This window comes from Salvelinus fontinalis, chromosome 17 (assembly GCF_029448725.1).
Source record: "Salvelinus fontinalis isolate EN_2023a chromosome 17, ASM2944872v1, whole genome shotgun sequence".
In the NCBI taxonomy this organism is placed as follows: domain Eukaryota; kingdom Metazoa; phylum Chordata; class Actinopteri; order Salmoniformes; family Salmonidae; genus Salvelinus; species Salvelinus fontinalis.
The window spans coordinates 37,330,239-37,347,822 of record NC_074681.1 but is presented as its reverse complement, the minus strand read 5'-3'; the positions used below and the strand labels follow the sequence as shown (position 1 = coordinate 37,347,822).

Sequence of the window (17,584 nt, the reverse complement as noted above, 5' to 3'; positions counted from 1 at the left end):
TGAACATGTCTAGACAATAGTGATCCATCCAATTACCTAGATGTGGCTGGTGGGTGGTTAAAGCATTTCTTTCACATGACCTATCAATTTAACACATGTGTCTGGGTAAGCATCACCTAATTATTATAAAATATTTATACAATATTTTTATCTGGACACTTACAAAGTCAGATTAGGATATAGGACAAGGACTAGATGAGGTTTATTTTTCACCTGAAGTTTTTCCTTATTGTAGGCTACTACTTTCACCACTTTTAGTTTTGAAATCTTTGGTTGTTTACTACACTACCTTACTCACTCTGTTTAGCACATGGCCTCACATGTGAATTTTTAGAGGTGGGTGGGACTAAAGCTTAAGATGCTGAATAGGTGTAGACAAAGAAGAGCTCTCCAGTAGGTGTACCAAAACATTCAAGGGCATTTGCTCAAAAGTGGGGTTACAAGTTTATCAACTGTCAAAGCATAATTACTTTCCCATTGTTCCTCAACTGCAATGTATGATATACCATTTTGTAGCGCTGATTCTCTACTTTAGTGCAATGTAAAAAACACAATTTCAAATTTTACTACATAAGACTGAACCGAGGCGGTCGGTCACATATATATATAAAGTCTAGTGAGTGTGTGTAGGGTCAGTGCAAGATAGAGTCAGTGCAGATAGTTCAGGTACCATTAATTGGCTATTGACTATTTAGCAGTCTTATGGCTTGGGGGTAGAAGTTGTCTCGGAGACTGTTGGTCTGAGAGCCGATGCTCTGGTACTGTTTGCCGGATGGGCCTTCCTCTGACACCACCTGATATAGAGGTCCTGGATGGCAGGGAGCTCAGCCCCAGTAATGTACTGGGCTGTCCACACCACCCTTTGTAGCACTTTGCGGTCAAGGGTGGCGAAATTACCATACCAAGCGCTGATGCAGCCAGTCAAGATGCTCTCGATGGTGTAGCTGTAGAACTTTGAGGATCTGAGGGCCCATGCCAAATCTTTTCAGACTCCTGAGGGAGAAGATGCACTGCCGTGCCCTCTTCCCAACTGTGTGGGTGTGTGCGGATCAAGTCCTTAGTGATGTGGACACCAAGGAACTTAAAGCTCTCGAACCGTTCCACAATAGTCCTGTCGATGTGGATGGGGGCCTGCTCTCCCCTCTATCTCATTTAGTCCACGATTACGTTGTGGGAGAGGTTGTTGTCCTGGCACCACACTGCTAAGTCTCTGACCTCCTCCCTGTAGGCTGACTCATCCCCGTTGGTGATCAGACCTACCACCATCGTGTCATCAGAAAACTTGATTCTGCGCAGCCACGCAGTCATGGGTGAACAGGGAATACAGGAGAGGACTAAGCACACCCCTGAAGGCCCCCGTGTTGAGGGTCAGCATGGCGGAGGTGTTGTTGCCTACCCTCACCACCTGGGGCTGACCCGTCAGGAAGTCCAGGATTCAGTTGCAGGTTGAGGGGTTGAGTCCCAGGGTCCCCAACTTGGTGATAAACTTGGAGGGGACTATTGTGTTGAATGCTGAGCTGTAGTCTATGAACAGCATTCTCACATAGTTATTTCCACTTTTGTACAAGTGGGAGAGGGCAGTGTGAAGTGCAATTTAGATTGCGTCATCTGCGGATCTGTTGGGGAGGTATGTGAATTGGAGTGGGTACAGGGTGTCTGGGATGATGGTGTTGATGTGTGTCATGACCAGCCTTTCAGAGTACTTCATAATTACATTTAGGCTGATTACCTTGGAGCTCTTGGGAACAGGGACAATGGTGGTCACTTTGAAACATGTTGGGATTACAGACTGGGACAAGGAGAGATTGAAAATGTCTGTGAAGATACCTGCACATGCTTTGAGAACGCGCCCTGTTATTCCATCTGGCCCGGCAGCCTTGATTGTTAACCTGTTTAAACATTTTGCTCACATTGGCCACGGAGAGCGGTATCATATAGTCATCCGGAAAAGCATGGGCTTTCGCGCGAGGCACAGTGTTATATTCCTCGAAGTGAGCATAAAAGACATTCAGCTCGTTTTAGAGTTCTGCGTTGCTGGGCAGCTCATGGCTGGGTTTACCTTCGTAATCCGTTATGGTCTGCAAGCCCTGCCACATAAGACAAGTGTAGAACAAGTAGAAGGATTCCACCGTAAACAGGATTATTTACAGTAAGTGTTAGGCTGGAAAAGGATGGGAATAGAAACTGAAACCATTGTGTTTCGACACATTGCAATCATCAGTGTGTTTGGTCTAGGACGGCATCCCACAGCGTCAAGACAGGGGCTCACCCTGTAATCGTCCCTGTCCAGCTGCAGCGTTGCCTGGGCAAACCTCCACAGAGCCCCCTGGTCCCCTGAGTGGGACAGCAGCATTACTTGGCCCCCTTGTTCACTCCACTGGTACACATTCAGCGTCCCCATGCCCCTCCCGGACATGTGGTACCACAGCTGAAGACACACCCCTTTACCTGCGCCACAAACAGACAGACATGTAACAAACATTCTTATTCAGTTTTTTTAGGATCTTCTCAAAAGTAGTACACGATATGCAAGTGAAATAATAGGCTATCATTTAAGACCGAACCTCTGTCATCTCTAGGAGATGGTTGCTAGTCTATGATTGCCTTCCGATTCTCTCAAAGTGTGCACTTGTCCACTCTTCCCCACGCAATGAATAGCATTGGGGTTGGCATGGGTTCATACCAATCTTCCACCAGTCCTTTCCTTTTAATTCCATGAAGGGAAGTGAACAAGTGCACATAGAGCAGAAGGGTAGAGAAACAGGACGCAGAATATCCCTTTCACCTGCAGGGAACAGTGGGGAGGCCATCCTGGCTGTCTGTCCAGGCTGGTCAACCCCCGATGAGGGCAGGTAGAAGTAGTGTCCAGTGGCGGTGTTGGTGGTGTGGTCGTAGTCAGGACCGGTGTTAGGGTTAGGGGTGGACCCGGACCCCCTAACCCAGTCACCGTCATCATCAGCCTGCTGAAGCCAGTTACAACTGCTCTCCTCAAAGTCACACAGGTCTGGAAAGTAAAAAATACTTTAAAATATAGAAAAAATATACAAAGATATGTGGACGTCAAATTAGTGGATTTAGCTATTTCAGCCACACACAGCCATGCAGTCTCCATAGACAAACATTTTCAGTAGAATGGTGTTACTGAAGAGCTCAATGACTTTCAATATGGCAGCGTCATTGATGCCACCTTTCCAACAAGTCAGTAGGTCAAATTGCTGTCCTGCTAGAGCTGCCCCGGTCAACTGTAAGTGCTGTTATTGTGAAGTGGAAACGTCTAGGAGCAACAACGGCTCAGACGCAAAGTGATAGGCCACACAAGGTCACAGAACGGGACCGGCGAGTGCTGAAGTGCGTAACTATCTTCTGTCCTCGGTTGCAACACTCAATACTGAATTCCAAACTGCCTCTGGAAGCAACGTCAGCACTGTTCGTTGGGCGCTTCATGAAATGTGTTTCCATGGACGAGCAGCGGCACACAAGCCTAAGATCACCATGCCAATGCCAAGCATCAGCTAGTGGTATAAAGCTCACCGCCATTGGACTCTGGAGAAATGCGTTCTCTGGAGTGATGAATCACGCTTCACCATCTGGCAGTCCGACGGATGAATCTGGGTTTGGGATGCCAGGAGAATGCTACATGCTCAAATGCATAGTGCCAACTGTAAAGTTTGGCGGCAGAGGAATAATGGTCTGGGGATGTTTTTCATAGTTCGGGCTTGGCCCCTTAGTATCAGTGAAGGGAAATCTTAACACTGCAGAATACCATGACACTCTAGATTCTGTGCTTTCAAGTTTGTGGCAACAGTTTAGGGAAGGCCCATTCCTGTTTAACCTTTTAGGGATATGGGGGCGCTGTTGTCACTTTGTAAAAAATCGTGCCCAAATTAAACTGCCTCGTACTCAATTCTTGCTCGTACAATATGCATATTATTATTACTATTGGATAGAAAACACTCTCAAGTTTCTAAAACCGTTTGAATTATATCTGTGAGTAAAACAGAACTCATTTTGCAGCAAACTTCCTGTCAGAAAGTGAAAAATCTGAAATCGAGGCTCTGTTCCAGGGCCTCCCTATCAATTTGCTTGAAATTTATGACTATACATGCACTTCATACGCCTTCCACTAGATGTCAATAGGCTGTGAGAGGTGAAATGGAGTGTAAAGCTATATCTATGGTCAAAAGAGAGGTCTTGGAATGACAGGACCCCAATTTCCTTTGTTCAGGAAGACGCGTGATGGACATCAGCTTTGGCTTCAGAAAAGCTTTCCTTATAGACGGCTAATATCTCCGGCTTTGATTTTATTTGATAAATGTGACAATATCATCGTAAAGTATGTGTTTTCAACATAGTTTTATCAGATTATTGACATTTTTTCGGGAGTTTTGGCGTGTTCCGTTCTCTACGTTTGTTCACGATGGACAGCTTCGCGCCACTTGGCAAGTTTTGCTTGCTAATTCGAGAGGGAAAAAGGACATTCTAAAACCAAACAACAATTGTTCTGGACAAAGGACCCCTTGTGCAAGATTCTGATGGAAGCTCAACAAAAGTAGGACCCATTTATGACGTTATTTCATATTTCTGTCGAAAATGTTTACTATTAGTTTCCGCCCAGATTTTGGGCGCTCTCTCGCTATAACGTAAGCTGCGTGTCGTACTAAAGTTATTTTTAGAATTCTAACACGCCGATTGCATTAAGAACTAGTGTATCTATCATTTGCTGTACAACAAGTATTTTTTAGTAACGTTTATGATTAGTTATTTGGTCAGAATAGGTGAGTGTCAGAAATATATCCGGAGATTCTGGAAAATAGTTGCTACGTTTTCACAATGTATAACCACGGATTTCAGCTCTAAATATGCACATTTTCGAACAAACCATATATGTATTGTGTAATATGATGTTATAGGACTGTCATCTGATGAAGTTTATGAAGGTTAGTGAAATAATTAATATATTTTGCTGGTTTTGTCGCTATCGCTACTGTTGCCTTGAATCAATGCTGTTGTGTGGTAGGCTATTGTAGTAAGCTAATATAATGCTATATTGTGTTTTTGCTGTAAAACACTTAAAAAATCTGAAATATTGGCTGGATTCACAAGATGTTTGTCTTTCATTTGCTGTACACCATGTATTTTTCATAAATGTTTTATGATGAGTATTTAGGTATTTCACGTTGATCTCTAATTACTCTGGCTGCTTCGGTGCTATTTGTGACGGTAGCTGTGATGATAGTTGCAATGTAAAACTGATTTATACCTCAAATATGCACATTTTTCGAACAAAACAGATTTATTGTATAACATGTTATAAGACTGTCATCTGATTAAGTTGTTTCTTGGTTAGTTTGGTTGGTTTTGTGCAAGCTACCTGTGCTGTGAAAGAAATGTCTGTGCTTTTTTGTATTTGGTGGTGAGCTAACATAAATATACGTGGTGTTTTGCTGTAAAACATTTTAAAAATCGGACATGTTGACTGGATTCACAAGATGTTTATCTTTCATTTGCTGTATTGGACTTGTTAATGTGTGAAAGTTAAATATTTCTCAAAAATATTTTTTGAATTTCGCGCTCTGCCTTTTCAGTGGAATGTGGGAGGAGTTCCGCTAGCGGAACCCCGGGTCTAGACAGGTTAAGCATGACAATGCCCTTGTGCACAAAGCGAGGTTCATACAGAAATGGTTTGTTGAGATCGGTGTGGAAGAACTTGACTGGCCTGCACAGAGCCCTGACCTTAACCCCATTGAACACCTTTGGGATGAATTGGAATGCCGACTGCGAGCCAGGCCTAATCTCCCAACATCAGTGCCCGACCTCACTGATGCTCTTGTGGCTAAATGGAAGCAAGTCCCTGCAGCAATGTTCTAACATCTAGTGGAAAGCCTTCCCAGAAGAGTGGAGGCTGTTATATCAGCAAAGGGGGGACCAACTCCATATTAACGCCCATGATTTTGGAATGAGATGTTAGACGAGCAGGTGTCCACATACTTTTGGTCATGTAGTGTATAAACATAAGGTATATCAACATATACTTAATGATATACGGAAATATACAGGTATATTAACATATACAGACATACATAAAAACTAACAAATGCATGCTAGGACTTGTATCAGAGTACACCATTAAGAAGAGTTATACTAAGTGTACAGAATGAAGTTATGATGAAGGGTACCTGATGGGGCGCAGGGTCCCGCTGTGAAGGTGATGTCATCGATGGCAATGTCCCCCGCCTCCCCGCCCACCGAGGCCTCCAATACCACCAAGTGGACTTCGTGTAAGGTCACATGACTCTGGGCCAGCTGCCACTCATCCCCCTGAGTGCGACCCCTGTACCACACCTATAGATAAAGACAGGAGAGTAGGTAGATGATGGCTCTAATCACTGATCTAGGGTCAGATGTTACCTACAGGTCATAGCTAAAGACAGGGGGAGACTTAGATGTTACTCCTAATCTCTGATCCAGGGTCTGTTCTTACCAGTGTTCCTAGCCGGGACTGTGTGGTGTGTAGCACCATTCTGAGTGATCCTACTGTGGGCCCAAACATGTGGTACCAGAATGAGAGGCAGTACCCCTGGGGCCCTGCAGGGGGCAGCAACTGGGACTTCAGCTGAGCAACACTACCAACGGTGCTGGGAGCAGAGCTCTCGATGTACAGGTAATACCCTAGGAATTAAACAACACACTGATTAACACTGAGGAAACCATTGAATTATGCAACAGGTTGGAACCGTTGAAGCAATTGAACACACCCTGCTGACTACGCCAGCATTAAAATACGGCAACAGTTCCATCCTGTTCCATTATATTGTCCAGATTTGATGTAATCATGATCATTTACATTGGTTACACGACCCCTTTAAAGTACCAGAAACAGTGAGGGAAGAACCATAGCCTACTATATCGCTAGCATCAAACACTGATGCTGAACATGTCTTCCATGTAACGCCCAGTTGCTGGTACTTTGAAAATGGGTCACTACACTAACCCTTTTTTTTGTTGCAATGAAATAACAAATAAAAACAGGGTGTGTTTTAATGTACATCATCATGAAATGAGTACATTGAGTGGTGATGTGATGCAACCGACTGACCAGTGGTGGTGGTGTGGTCTCCAGCAGGCCCAGTGTTTGGGGTGTCTGTAGGACCAGACTTCACCTGCCAGTCCTGGTCCTCCTCTGCCCCTCGCATCCAGCCACACAGGTCCCTCTCAAAGGAACAGTCATAGGCAGACAGGGCTGGGGAGAGAAAAGTAAAATAGTTACCCAGTGACATGATGTGGCCTCGTTCCGTATTCATAAAGCTTCTCAGAGCGCTGATCAAGGATCAGGTCTAGGATCAGCCCCCCCCCCCTGTCTACCTAGTCTTATTCCTTATGATCTAAAAGGCTAAACTGATCTAGTCCTGGCCTACCTGGTGGCTGGTAGGATGTGTCACAGTTGAGGAAGGAGATATCGTCCAGGGCAACAGCACGGGAGACATCTGAGAGGCTCTCCCCGGCCAAGCTTCTGAACACTACCTGAGAGGACAGACAATTACATCAGTACAGTCAACTAGCACGCTGTGGGTCCAGAGGTTTCTCCTGATCGCCTGACCTGAGAACAGAATATTCTCAGCCCTAGTTGAGTCTAGTAGTGGCCAGAGTTTTTCCTGGTCTAGTAACATGGTCAGTTAAAAATGACTCCTGGACCTAAACATGTGGTTTTATGACTCCACTGAAGTACCATGCCAGTTCAATGTACGGCCAACTGGAGTCATATAAACAAAGCTTGTAAAGGGTATATGGGAACACACACCTTGTAGGGCTGCAGGTGTTGACCTAGGGGCAGGTGTTCTGGTCTCCACTGGGGGGCGGTGGTGAGTGTGCGTGACCATAGTGCTACCTCTTTGCCCTCAGCCTCCTGCAGAAGAACACTCAGAGACCCTACACTTTTACCACGCATCTGGAAGTGAAACCTGAGTGTGAGAGAGAGAGAGAAGGGTGGATAGAGAGAAAGAGGGGGGGGGGGGCAGAGAGAGATGCTAATACATGGTCCGTGAGGCTATAATATAAAATATTGTTGAATAAAACTGAGGTCAAAATCCACAGGTAGACATCGAAGGCGGGCTCGTGGCATCAGCCTACTGGCTGTCCTGTCTGTCACTCACAGTATCTGGCAGTAGGGGGACAAGGATGGGAGGGCGGGACTCTGGAGACGAGCCTCAATTTGGGACTGGCTGAAATTGACTGCCATGTAGTAGCCTATACACGAAGTAGGAGCGAGAAGGAAAAGGGCTTAAACATGCAAACTGGAACTTTAATTTCCTGTCAAAAGTGCTGCTGCTGCACTTGCTTTTTAAACTGTGTTGAGGAACATAACCATCTGTTATTTTCTTGGCTGATTGTGTTAATAGTACCGATCAAGTTGTCACTGGTGAAATGAAAATAACAGAACACACCTTTATGCTAGATGGTTTTACATGTGCTGTTGCGTTGTCATTGGTAGGTGGTTGTGGTCATGTGTTTGGTCCATTGTAGTTACCTGTGCCAGTCGTGTGGTCCGTCTCTGGTACTGTGTGGTTTCCGGCTTCCTGTCTCTGCCATCTGTTGACGCCCTCGCTGGTGTCACTCCACAGACACTGGTCACTTTCAAACGTACAGGGACTGGTGGTGGGAGGGACTGAGGACGTGGGTGTGGTTTCAGTTGTGGGAGGGTCTGAGGGAGTGGGTGTGGCTGGATTAGTTGGAGGGACAGAGGAAGGTGGGTTGACTGGCAGCTGGCTGTTGTTAGGGTCGTGGACACACTCCTTGAAGAAGGAAATGTCGTCAACTGCAACCAGACCAATATGGTTATCTCCTCTCTTATACTGGAATACAATCTGCGGACACACAAGCATACGAACACACACACCAAGTGAGCGGATGTGAGCAAGACCTTTTAACAGGTCAACATTCACAAGGCCACGGGGCCAGACAGATTACCAGGATGTGTACTCAGAGCCTGCGCGGACCAACTGGCAAGTGTCTTCACTGACATTTTCAACCTCTCCCTGACCCAGTCTGTAATACCTACATGTTTCAAGCAGACCACCATAGACCCTGTGCCCAAAAACACTAAGGTAACCGGTCTAAATGACTATCAACCGTAGCACTCACGTCGGTAGCCATGAAGTTGTTTGAAAGGCTGGTCATGGCTCACATCAACACCGTTATTCCTGAAACCCTAGACCCACTCCAATTCACATACCGCCCAACAGATCACACAATCTCAATCGCACTCCACACTGTCCTTTCCAACCTGGACAAAAGGAACACCTATGTGAGAATGTTGTTCATTGACTACAGCTCAGTGTTTAACGCCATAGTACCCACAAACTCATCACTAAGCTAAGGACCCTGGACTTCCTGATGGGCCAACCCTAGGTGGTAAGGGTAGGCAACAACACATTTTCCACGCTGGTCCTCAACACGTGGGCCCCTCAGGGGTGCGTGCTTTGTCCTCTCCTGTTCTTCCTGTTCACCCACGACTGCGTGGCCAAGCATGACTCCAACACCATCATTAAGTTTGCCGACGATACAACGGTGGTAGGCCTGATCACCGACAACAATGAGACAGCCTATAGGGAGGAGGTCAGAGACCTGGCCGTGTGGTGCCAGGACAACAACCTCTCCCTCAACGTGAGCAAGACAAAGGAGATTATCGTGAACTACAGGAAAAGGAGGGCTGAACAGGCCCCCATTAACATTGATGGGGCTGTAGTGGAGCAGGTTGAGAACTTCAAGTTCCTTGGTGTCCACATCACCAACAAACTATCATGGTCCAAACACACCAAGAAATTCGTGAAGAGGGCTCAACCACACCTTTTCCCCTCAGGAGACTGAAAAGATTTGGCATGGGTCCCCAGATCCTCAACAGTTCTACAGCTGCACCATTAAGAGCATCCTGTACGGTTGCATCACCGCTTGTTATGGCAACTGCTCGGCATCCGAACATTTTTTATTTATTTTTTTATTTCACCTTTATTTAACCAGGTAGGCTAGTTGAGAACAAGTTCTCATTTGCAACTGCGACCTGGCCAAGATAAAGCATAGCAGTGTGAACAGACAACAACACAGAGTTACACATGGAGTAAACAATAAACAAGTCAATAACATGGTAGAAAAAAAAAGAGAATCTATATACAATGTGTGCAAAAGGCATGAGGTAGGCAATAAATCGAGTAATTACAATTTAGCAGACATAAGGCACTACAGAAGGTAGTGCGTACAGCTCAGTGCATCACTGGTCCAAGCTTCCTGCCATCCAGGACCTATATAATAGGCAGTTTCAGAGGAAGGCCCAAAGAATTGTCATAGACTACAGTCACCCATGTTCTCTCTGCTACCACGCGGCAAGCGGTACCGGAGTGCCAAGTCTTGGTCCAAAAGGCTCCTTAACAGCTTCTACCCCCAAGCCATACAACTGCTGAGAAATTAATCATATGGCCACCCTGACTATTTACATTTACATTGACACCCTTCCTACCTTTGTTTTTACACTGCTGCTACTCGCTGTTTGTTATCTATGCATAGTCACTTTACCCCTACCTACATGCACAAATGACCTCGAACCTGTTCTCCCGCACATTGACCCAGTACAGGTATATAGCCTCATTACTGTTGTTTTTTTCCTTTAGTTTATTTAGTAAATATTTCCATAATTATATTTTCTTAACTGCATTGTTGGTTAAGGGCTTGTAAGTAAGCATTTCACGGTAAGTTCTACACCTGTTGTATTCAGCGCATGTGACAAATACAATTATATTTTAATTTGACACCAATGAGCCATGCAATCTGTTATGCAATACACACTAAATAATCTCCATGTCACAAATGTCTGTGTGTGTATTGTCCTCTCTGACCTTGCTGTTGACCGGTACGAACAGTATGACCTCTGCCCTGTGCCAGCTGTAGTCCTGTGATGAGTCTCTGGTCCATAGCACAGTGTCATCAGCCCCACCCTGGTCTGTCCTCAGCCTCATAGTCAGACTGGCCGTCTCCTCATCCTGACTGTAGTAGTAGAACCTCACCTGTAGGGAGAGACAGAGAGCAGCGTCTCACTGAGAGAACTACAGACTAGCTTGAGGAGGCTACGGCACTGCTGTTGGTGCATAGAGATGGAGAGAGGGCACACTTCCTATCTTTGCCCTGATCGCTTCTGTGACAGCACAGGCAGGGCTAAAACAGGCTTTTGTGGCAAGTGCGCCCTCTAGCCACCTCTATGTGTTAGTGTAACATTCATGTTCATTGTGAACCATATAGATAGCGATTGACAGAGTGGTTGTGAATGTAGAAAGACTCACGGTGCAGTTGGAGCTGGGTAGCAGCGTGCTGGAAAGCAGCTCTGATATCTGGCCCTTCTCAGTCAGGTGGCTCCCAGGAATCACATAGTGCCCTGAAACATAAAGACAACCTCGTTCTATCACAAAGAACCGGCCTGTATCTACACCACCGAGAGTAGTGGGGGGACGGTAATCTCAGCACCCTGAAGTAAATCTCTCAGGAGCGTTGCTACTCTATAAGTCTGTGATGAAAGACCATGGGGATGGCCATAGGGCAATTCTTGAACCCCCTGATCCACACACTATAATCGGTCTCGAAGTGCACAGAGCGGACCTACCTGCTCCATTGTTTTTGGTGTGGTCCCTCGGCGGCCCGTGTTGAGGCCAGGCGCTCTCTCCCTTCTGGAAGGTCCAGTCAGCCCCGGGGGTGTCCACCTCACTCTCCTCCCAGGAGCACAGGCCCTTCTCAAAGCTGCAGTGCCCTGCGTAACCCTGCTTCTCTGGATACACACGGGCAGAGGAAAGGGAACACTCAGGATACAACCAACCCGATTAGAGCTCTTTGTTATTATTATGTGACCTGGCCAGGAAAAACTCCAGGTCCTTGTTAAAAGTATGAACCAAGGTTTTCCTGTGTACAAAACTGTCCTTCTCACTCACCACAGTCGGCCTCGTCAGTCCCATCCCCACAGTCGTCGGTGTAGTCACACACTCGGCTCTGCTCCACACACACACGGTTAGAGCAGGTGAACACTCCAGCTGGACATGAGTCCTGGGGCTCTGAGGGGGAGAGAAAACAGAGTAGAGCAAAGACTCACTCAACCTGCTTTAAATCAGCACTGGAGCAAAGTGAGATTCAATCTATATACTGTAGCTCCTGTAATAGACAGGCAGTACTACGCTATGCTATGCTATATTCCCCTAAATACAATTGACCACTTTGGATATTGCCATTGTATTTTATACCGTAATTGCTTCCCTTCCGCTACAACACAAGTACCACAACCCATGTCTACAGTCACTTTGCGTGTTTGCTGCTCACCAGGCAGACTACAGTTGAGGAAGAGGATGTCGTCGATGGCGATGTCCCCTAGCTGACTGAAGGTCCTGGTCGCCTGGAAGAACAGGGTGAACACATGGGAGGTACGACCCACCATCACCTCCCCCCGACGCCACGCGTTCCCCTGGTCCTCCGACCGCCACCACAGAGGAGTGGTCCTGGAACCCTCCTGAAGAAGCACACTGAGTTCCCCTACACCTACATCAACGCAAGCACACACACAATACACAATACACACACCCATAAACACTACGACGGTCCATACCAAAAATTGAAACATAAGCAGGCCAAACTGTTTGGTTCATTTTAAAACCTGCTGTATGTAAAATATTGTGTGCTATAGCTTGGAAAATAAATTAATGTGTCTCTGGGTGACAACATAATGCTGTTTGTTTCCAACATTAGGTCTGTTTTCCTAAAGAAGTTAAATACGCTTTGCGTTTTGTTTCCTTGCACGATGCTAACAAGTATCACGATACTGGTATCATCCCGGCCCTAATAAACACGCAGAAACGTAAAACGTGCACATACAGGTAAAGAGTATATTGAAAGAAGGTGCTTCCACACAGGTGTAGCTCCTGAGTTAATTAAGCAATTAACGGCCCATCATGCTGGGCAGGCCATTATTTTGGCTACCGTGGCTATGTTCCTATAGGACGACAATGCCCCAATCCACGGGGCACGAGTGGTCACTGAATGGTTTGATGAGCATGAAAACGATGTCAATCATACGCCATGGCCGTCTCAGTCACCAGATCTCAACCCAGTTGAACCCTTAAGGGAGATTCTGGAGCGTCGCCTGAGACACCGTTTCCCACCACCAACAACAAAACACCAAATGATTAAATGTATATAGAGTTCCAGACACTTGTAGAATCTATACCAATGTATGGAAGCTGTTCTGGTGGCTCGTGGTGGCAGTTACCCGTACATGCAAGCACGCACAAACATACAGCACTTATTACGTATGCATGCAGATGTGCTGGAGCATCTTACCTGTTCCATACATATGGTAGTAGAACTCTAGCAAGCACACAGCACTGGCCTGCTTCATGGTGGGACTCTGCAGCGCTGCAAAGCTGTTCACATCCCCACGGCTAGACTCCACCGCCATGTACCAGCCTGGAGGAATACAGGACAAACAGAGTGGAGTTCAAGTAGAACTACAAGGGTGGTGTGTGTCTTAAATGTGTGTGTGTCTTACCCAGCTCAGTGCCCAGGGTGTGGTCGAGTGACGGGCCAGTGTTTTCCGTGGTAGTGCCATTCCTGCCCCGCTGCCATGTAAACTGGCCCACACTGACATCCGCCCAATCACAGGTATCGTTCTCGAAGGAGCACCCCACAAAGTCGCTGCTAGTCCCATTGTCTGTCAGGACAGGTGAACATCAAATCAAAGTTTATTTGTCACGTGCGCCGAATACAACAGGTGTAGACCTTACAGTGAAATGCTTACTTACAGGCTCTAACCAATGGTGCGGAGAAAAAAAGGTGTGTGTGTGTGTGTGTGTGTGTGTGTGTGTGTGTGTGTGTGTGTGTGTGTGTGTGTGTGTGTGTGTGTGTGTGTGTGTGTGTGTGTGTGTGTGTGTGTAGGTAAGTAAAGAAATAAAACAACAGTAAAAAGACATTTGAAAAAAAGAGTAGCAAGCTATATACAGACACCTGTTAGTCAGGCTTATTGAGGTAGTATGTACATGTAGGTATGGTTAAAGTGACTATGCATATATGATGAACAGAGAGTAGCAGCAGTGTAAAAGAGGGGTTGGGGGCACACAACGCAAATAGTCCGGGTAACCATTTGGTTACCTGTTCAGGAGTCTTATGGCTTGGGGGTAAAAACGGTTGAGAAGCCTTTTTGTCCTAGACTTGGCACTCCGGTACCGCTTGCCATGCGGTAGTAGAGAGAACAGTCTATGACTGGGGTGGCTGGCGTCTTTGACAATTTTTAGGGCCTTCCTCTGACACCGCCTGGTGTAAAGGTCCTGGATGGCAGGCACCTTTGCCCCAGTGATGTACTGGGCCGTACGCACTACCCTCTGAAGTGCCTTGCGGTCGGAGGCTGAGCAATTGCTGTACCAGGCAGTGATGCAACCCGTCAGGATGCTCTCGATGTTGCAGCTGTAGAAACTTTTGAGGATCTGAGGACCCATGCCAAATCTTTTTAGTTTCCTGAGAGGGAATAGGCTTTGTCGTGCCCTCTTCACGACTGTCTTGGTGTGTTTGGACCATTCTAGTTTGTTGGTGATGTGGACACCAAGGAATTTGAAGCTCTCAACCTGCTCCACTACAGCCCCTTCAATGAGAATGGGGACGTGCTCGGTGCTCCTTTTCCTGTAGTCCACAATCATCTCCTTAGTCTTGGTTATGTTGAGGGATAGGTTGTTATTCTGGCACCACCCGGCCAGGTCTCTGACCTCCTCCCTATAGGCTGTCTCGTCGTTGTCGGTGATCAGGCCTACCACTGTTGTGTCGTCAGCAAACTTAATGATGGTGTTGGAGTCATGCCTGGCCATGCAGTCGTGGGTGAACAGGGAGTACAGGAGGGGACTGAGCACGCACCCCTGGGGAGCTCCAGTGTTGAGGATCAGCGTGGCAGATGTGTTGCTACCTACCCTCACCACCTGGGGGCGGCCTGTCAGGAAGTCCAGGATCCATTTGCAGAGGGAGGTGTTAGCTTGGTGATGAGCTTTGAGGGTACTATGGTGTTGAACGCTGAGCTGTAGTCAATGAACAGCATTCTCACATAGGTGTTCCTTTTGTCCAGGTGGGAAAGGGCAGTGTGGAGTGCAATAGAGATTGCATCATCGGTGGATCTGTTTGGGCGGTATGCAAATTGGAGTGGGTCTAGGGTTTCTGGGATAATGGTGTTGATGTGAGCCATTACCAGCCTTTCAAAGCACTTCATGGCTACGGACGTGAGTGCTACGGGTCTGTAGTCATTTAGGCAGGTTGCCTTTGTGTTCTTGGGCACAGGGACTATGGTGGTCTGCTTGAAGCATGTTGGTATTACAGACTCAATCAGGGACATGTTGAAAATGTCAGTGAAGACACCAGCCAGTTGGTCAGCACATGCCCGGAGCACACTTCCTGGTAATCCGTCTGGCCCCGCAGCCTTGTGTATGTTGACCTGTTTAAAGGTCTTAGTCACGTCGGCTACGGAGAGTGTGATCACACAGTCGTCCGGAACAGCTGATGCTCTCATGCATGCCTCAGTGTTGCTTGCCTCGAAGCGAGCATTGAAGTGATTTAGCTCGTCTGGTAGGCTCGTGTCACTTGGCAGCTCGCGGCTGTGCTTCCCTTTGTAGTCTGTAATAGTTTGCAAGCCCTGCCACATCCGACGAGCGTCGGAGCCGGTGTAATATGATTCAATCTTATCGCTGTATTGACGCTTTGCCTGTTTGATGGTTCGTTGCAGGGCACAGTGGGATTTCTTGTAAGCTTCCAGGTTAGAGTCCCGCACCTTGAAAGCGGCAGCTCTACCCTTTAGCTCAGTGCGAATGTTGCCTGTAATCCATGGCTTCTGGTTGGGGTGTGTACTGTACGTACAGTCACTGTGGGGACGACGTCCTCAAACATGGGATGGAAGGACACAGAATAGGGTATGGGCGGACCAAAACAGGTGTAGGGGACAAGGGCCGACAGAGGACAGGGACAGTTAGCTTTGCTGTTTTGATTTTCCCATAACCAGTCTACAACTGTAGCTATAAAGCCTTCCACGTTGTTTGTACTGTACCTGGACAAAGCCCTGGCGTTACAATGATGTCATCAACAGCAATAAATCCACGGTCTCCAGATTCTGCGTCTATCAGCACCTAGACAGACAGGGGTTAGAAAGTACAGTCAGCTGAGCAGGACCAGTGTGTGAGCGGCTTACAAAGCGTTAAACCAGTCACTCAGTCACTGTACCTGGAATGGGCCGGACTTCTCCACAGAGCCAGAAAAACGGGTCCAGTTGGATCCCCCAGACTGGGTCTCAAACAGTAACTTTTGTTTTGTTGGCCCAGAGCGCTCAAACACACGCAGGGCCCCAGACTCACTGCACAATAAGGAACACATAAAGGGGGAGCGATAATTATTCTATTAGAGAAATGTTGACTCCTACCACACTTTACCAATATAGAGCCTGCTATCCCAATAGTAGTAGTTCATATACAGTTCATTACAATAGTACCGTTCCATACGGTGGCAGGTAGCCTAGTGGTTAAGAGCGTTGGGCCAGTAACCAAAAAGTCGCTGGTTCGAATCCCCGAGCCGACTAGATTTAAAAAAAAATCTGTTGATGTGCCCTCGAGCAAGGCACTTAACCTAAACTGCTTCTGGATAAGTGTCTTGCTAAATTACTAACGTAAATTACTCCAACCAGAGGGTGGGGTGTGTATGTCTTATTTTTGAATGTATGTAACTTGTCATATGTGGTTTTAATGTACCAGACACCACACAAACTTCCCCTCTAAGAAAAGCCAAGTCCCTGTAAGTCTAGGCTCTGACCTGCCATTCATGTGGTACCAGATGGTAAGGCAGGTGGCTTCAGTCTGAGACTGGATCCACTCGGAGACCACCACGGCCCGACTGCTCTGGTTCTGGGGCAGGGCCGGGCTCAGCAAAAACCTCCCTGATAGGAGAACAGATCACAATATAGGTCACGTATACATCAGTCATCATCATAAGGCAGCAACTATCATTTCAGCTTGAGTATCTGATGCACAGGAAAATGGGCTTTGATGTCTGGCTGCACCACATTAAGCTAGCAAAACGATGTGTGTATAATCTGTGTTTATTTACCGTTATTTTACTAGGTAAGTTGACTGAGAGCTTCTTCTCTTTCACAGATTTAATTGGAAGGGAATCCTATTCTAGCATGATTTTCAACTAGTTGACCTGGATCGATCGACGTGTTTCTCTTTGTAACTGCCTGCGGTGCCTGTGGTCCAAGTCCTCACCCTCTGGTGTCTGACTGGTGTGGTCAGTGTCTGGGCCATGGAAGCGTCCGTCTGCCTGTACCCAGTCGTGTCCGTCTCTCCGGGCCTCGTTGACCCAGGTACACTGGCCAGACTCAAAGTCACAGCTGCCCGTGGGAGTACAGGCTCCTTCCCTCATAGACACGTCATCAATCTGCACCGTCGAATCAGAGCCCGGCGCGTGCTCTGCTCTGAAAACCACCTGGGAGTGTGTGTGGTGTGTGGGGTGAGGGGATGGGAGTTTTGTGGGCGTGTGAAGTCAGAAG

General features: G+C 47.0%; 1 protein-coding gene across 1 annotated transcript in view; it reads right to left on the bottom strand.

Annotated features, from left to right (window-relative positions):
• si:ch211-106h4.4 (MAM and LDL-receptor class A domain-containing protein 1) overlaps positions 1 to 17,514 on the bottom strand; it is a 31,702-nt gene extending 14,188 nt beyond the window's left edge. Inside the window, exons 1-20 of the mRNA XM_055867298.1 lie at positions 17,301 to 17,514; positions 16,849 to 16,972; positions 16,267 to 16,396; positions 16,094 to 16,172; positions 13,568 to 13,729; positions 13,360 to 13,485; positions 12,346 to 12,561; positions 11,964 to 12,083; positions 11,642 to 11,803; positions 11,325 to 11,416; positions 10,884 to 11,051; positions 8,525 to 8,861; positions 8,151 to 8,244; positions 7,799 to 7,958; positions 7,416 to 7,521; positions 7,097 to 7,240; positions 6,482 to 6,669; positions 6,177 to 6,342; positions 2,786 to 3,004; positions 2,270 to 2,448 (exon numbers count right to left, since the gene is read on the bottom strand). Coding sequence (XP_055723273.1) covers positions 2,270 to 2,448; positions 2,786 to 3,004; positions 6,177 to 6,342; positions 6,482 to 6,669; positions 7,097 to 7,240; positions 7,416 to 7,521; positions 7,799 to 7,958; positions 8,151 to 8,244; positions 8,525 to 8,861; positions 10,884 to 11,051; positions 11,325 to 11,416; positions 11,642 to 11,803; positions 11,964 to 12,083; positions 12,346 to 12,561; positions 13,360 to 13,485; positions 13,568 to 13,729; positions 16,094 to 16,172; positions 16,267 to 16,396; positions 16,849 to 16,972; positions 17,301 to 17,457 — 3,129 coding nt within the window. The 5' untranslated portion in view covers positions 17,458 to 17,514. The remainder of the gene's footprint in view (positions 1 to 2,269; positions 2,449 to 2,785; positions 3,005 to 6,176; positions 6,343 to 6,481; positions 6,670 to 7,096; positions 7,241 to 7,415; positions 7,522 to 7,798; positions 7,959 to 8,150; positions 8,245 to 8,524; positions 8,862 to 10,883; positions 11,052 to 11,324; positions 11,417 to 11,641; positions 11,804 to 11,963; positions 12,084 to 12,345; positions 12,562 to 13,359; positions 13,486 to 13,567; positions 13,730 to 16,093; positions 16,173 to 16,266; positions 16,397 to 16,848; positions 16,973 to 17,300) is intronic.
• Between the last annotated feature and the right edge of the window lie 70 nt (positions 17,515 to 17,584).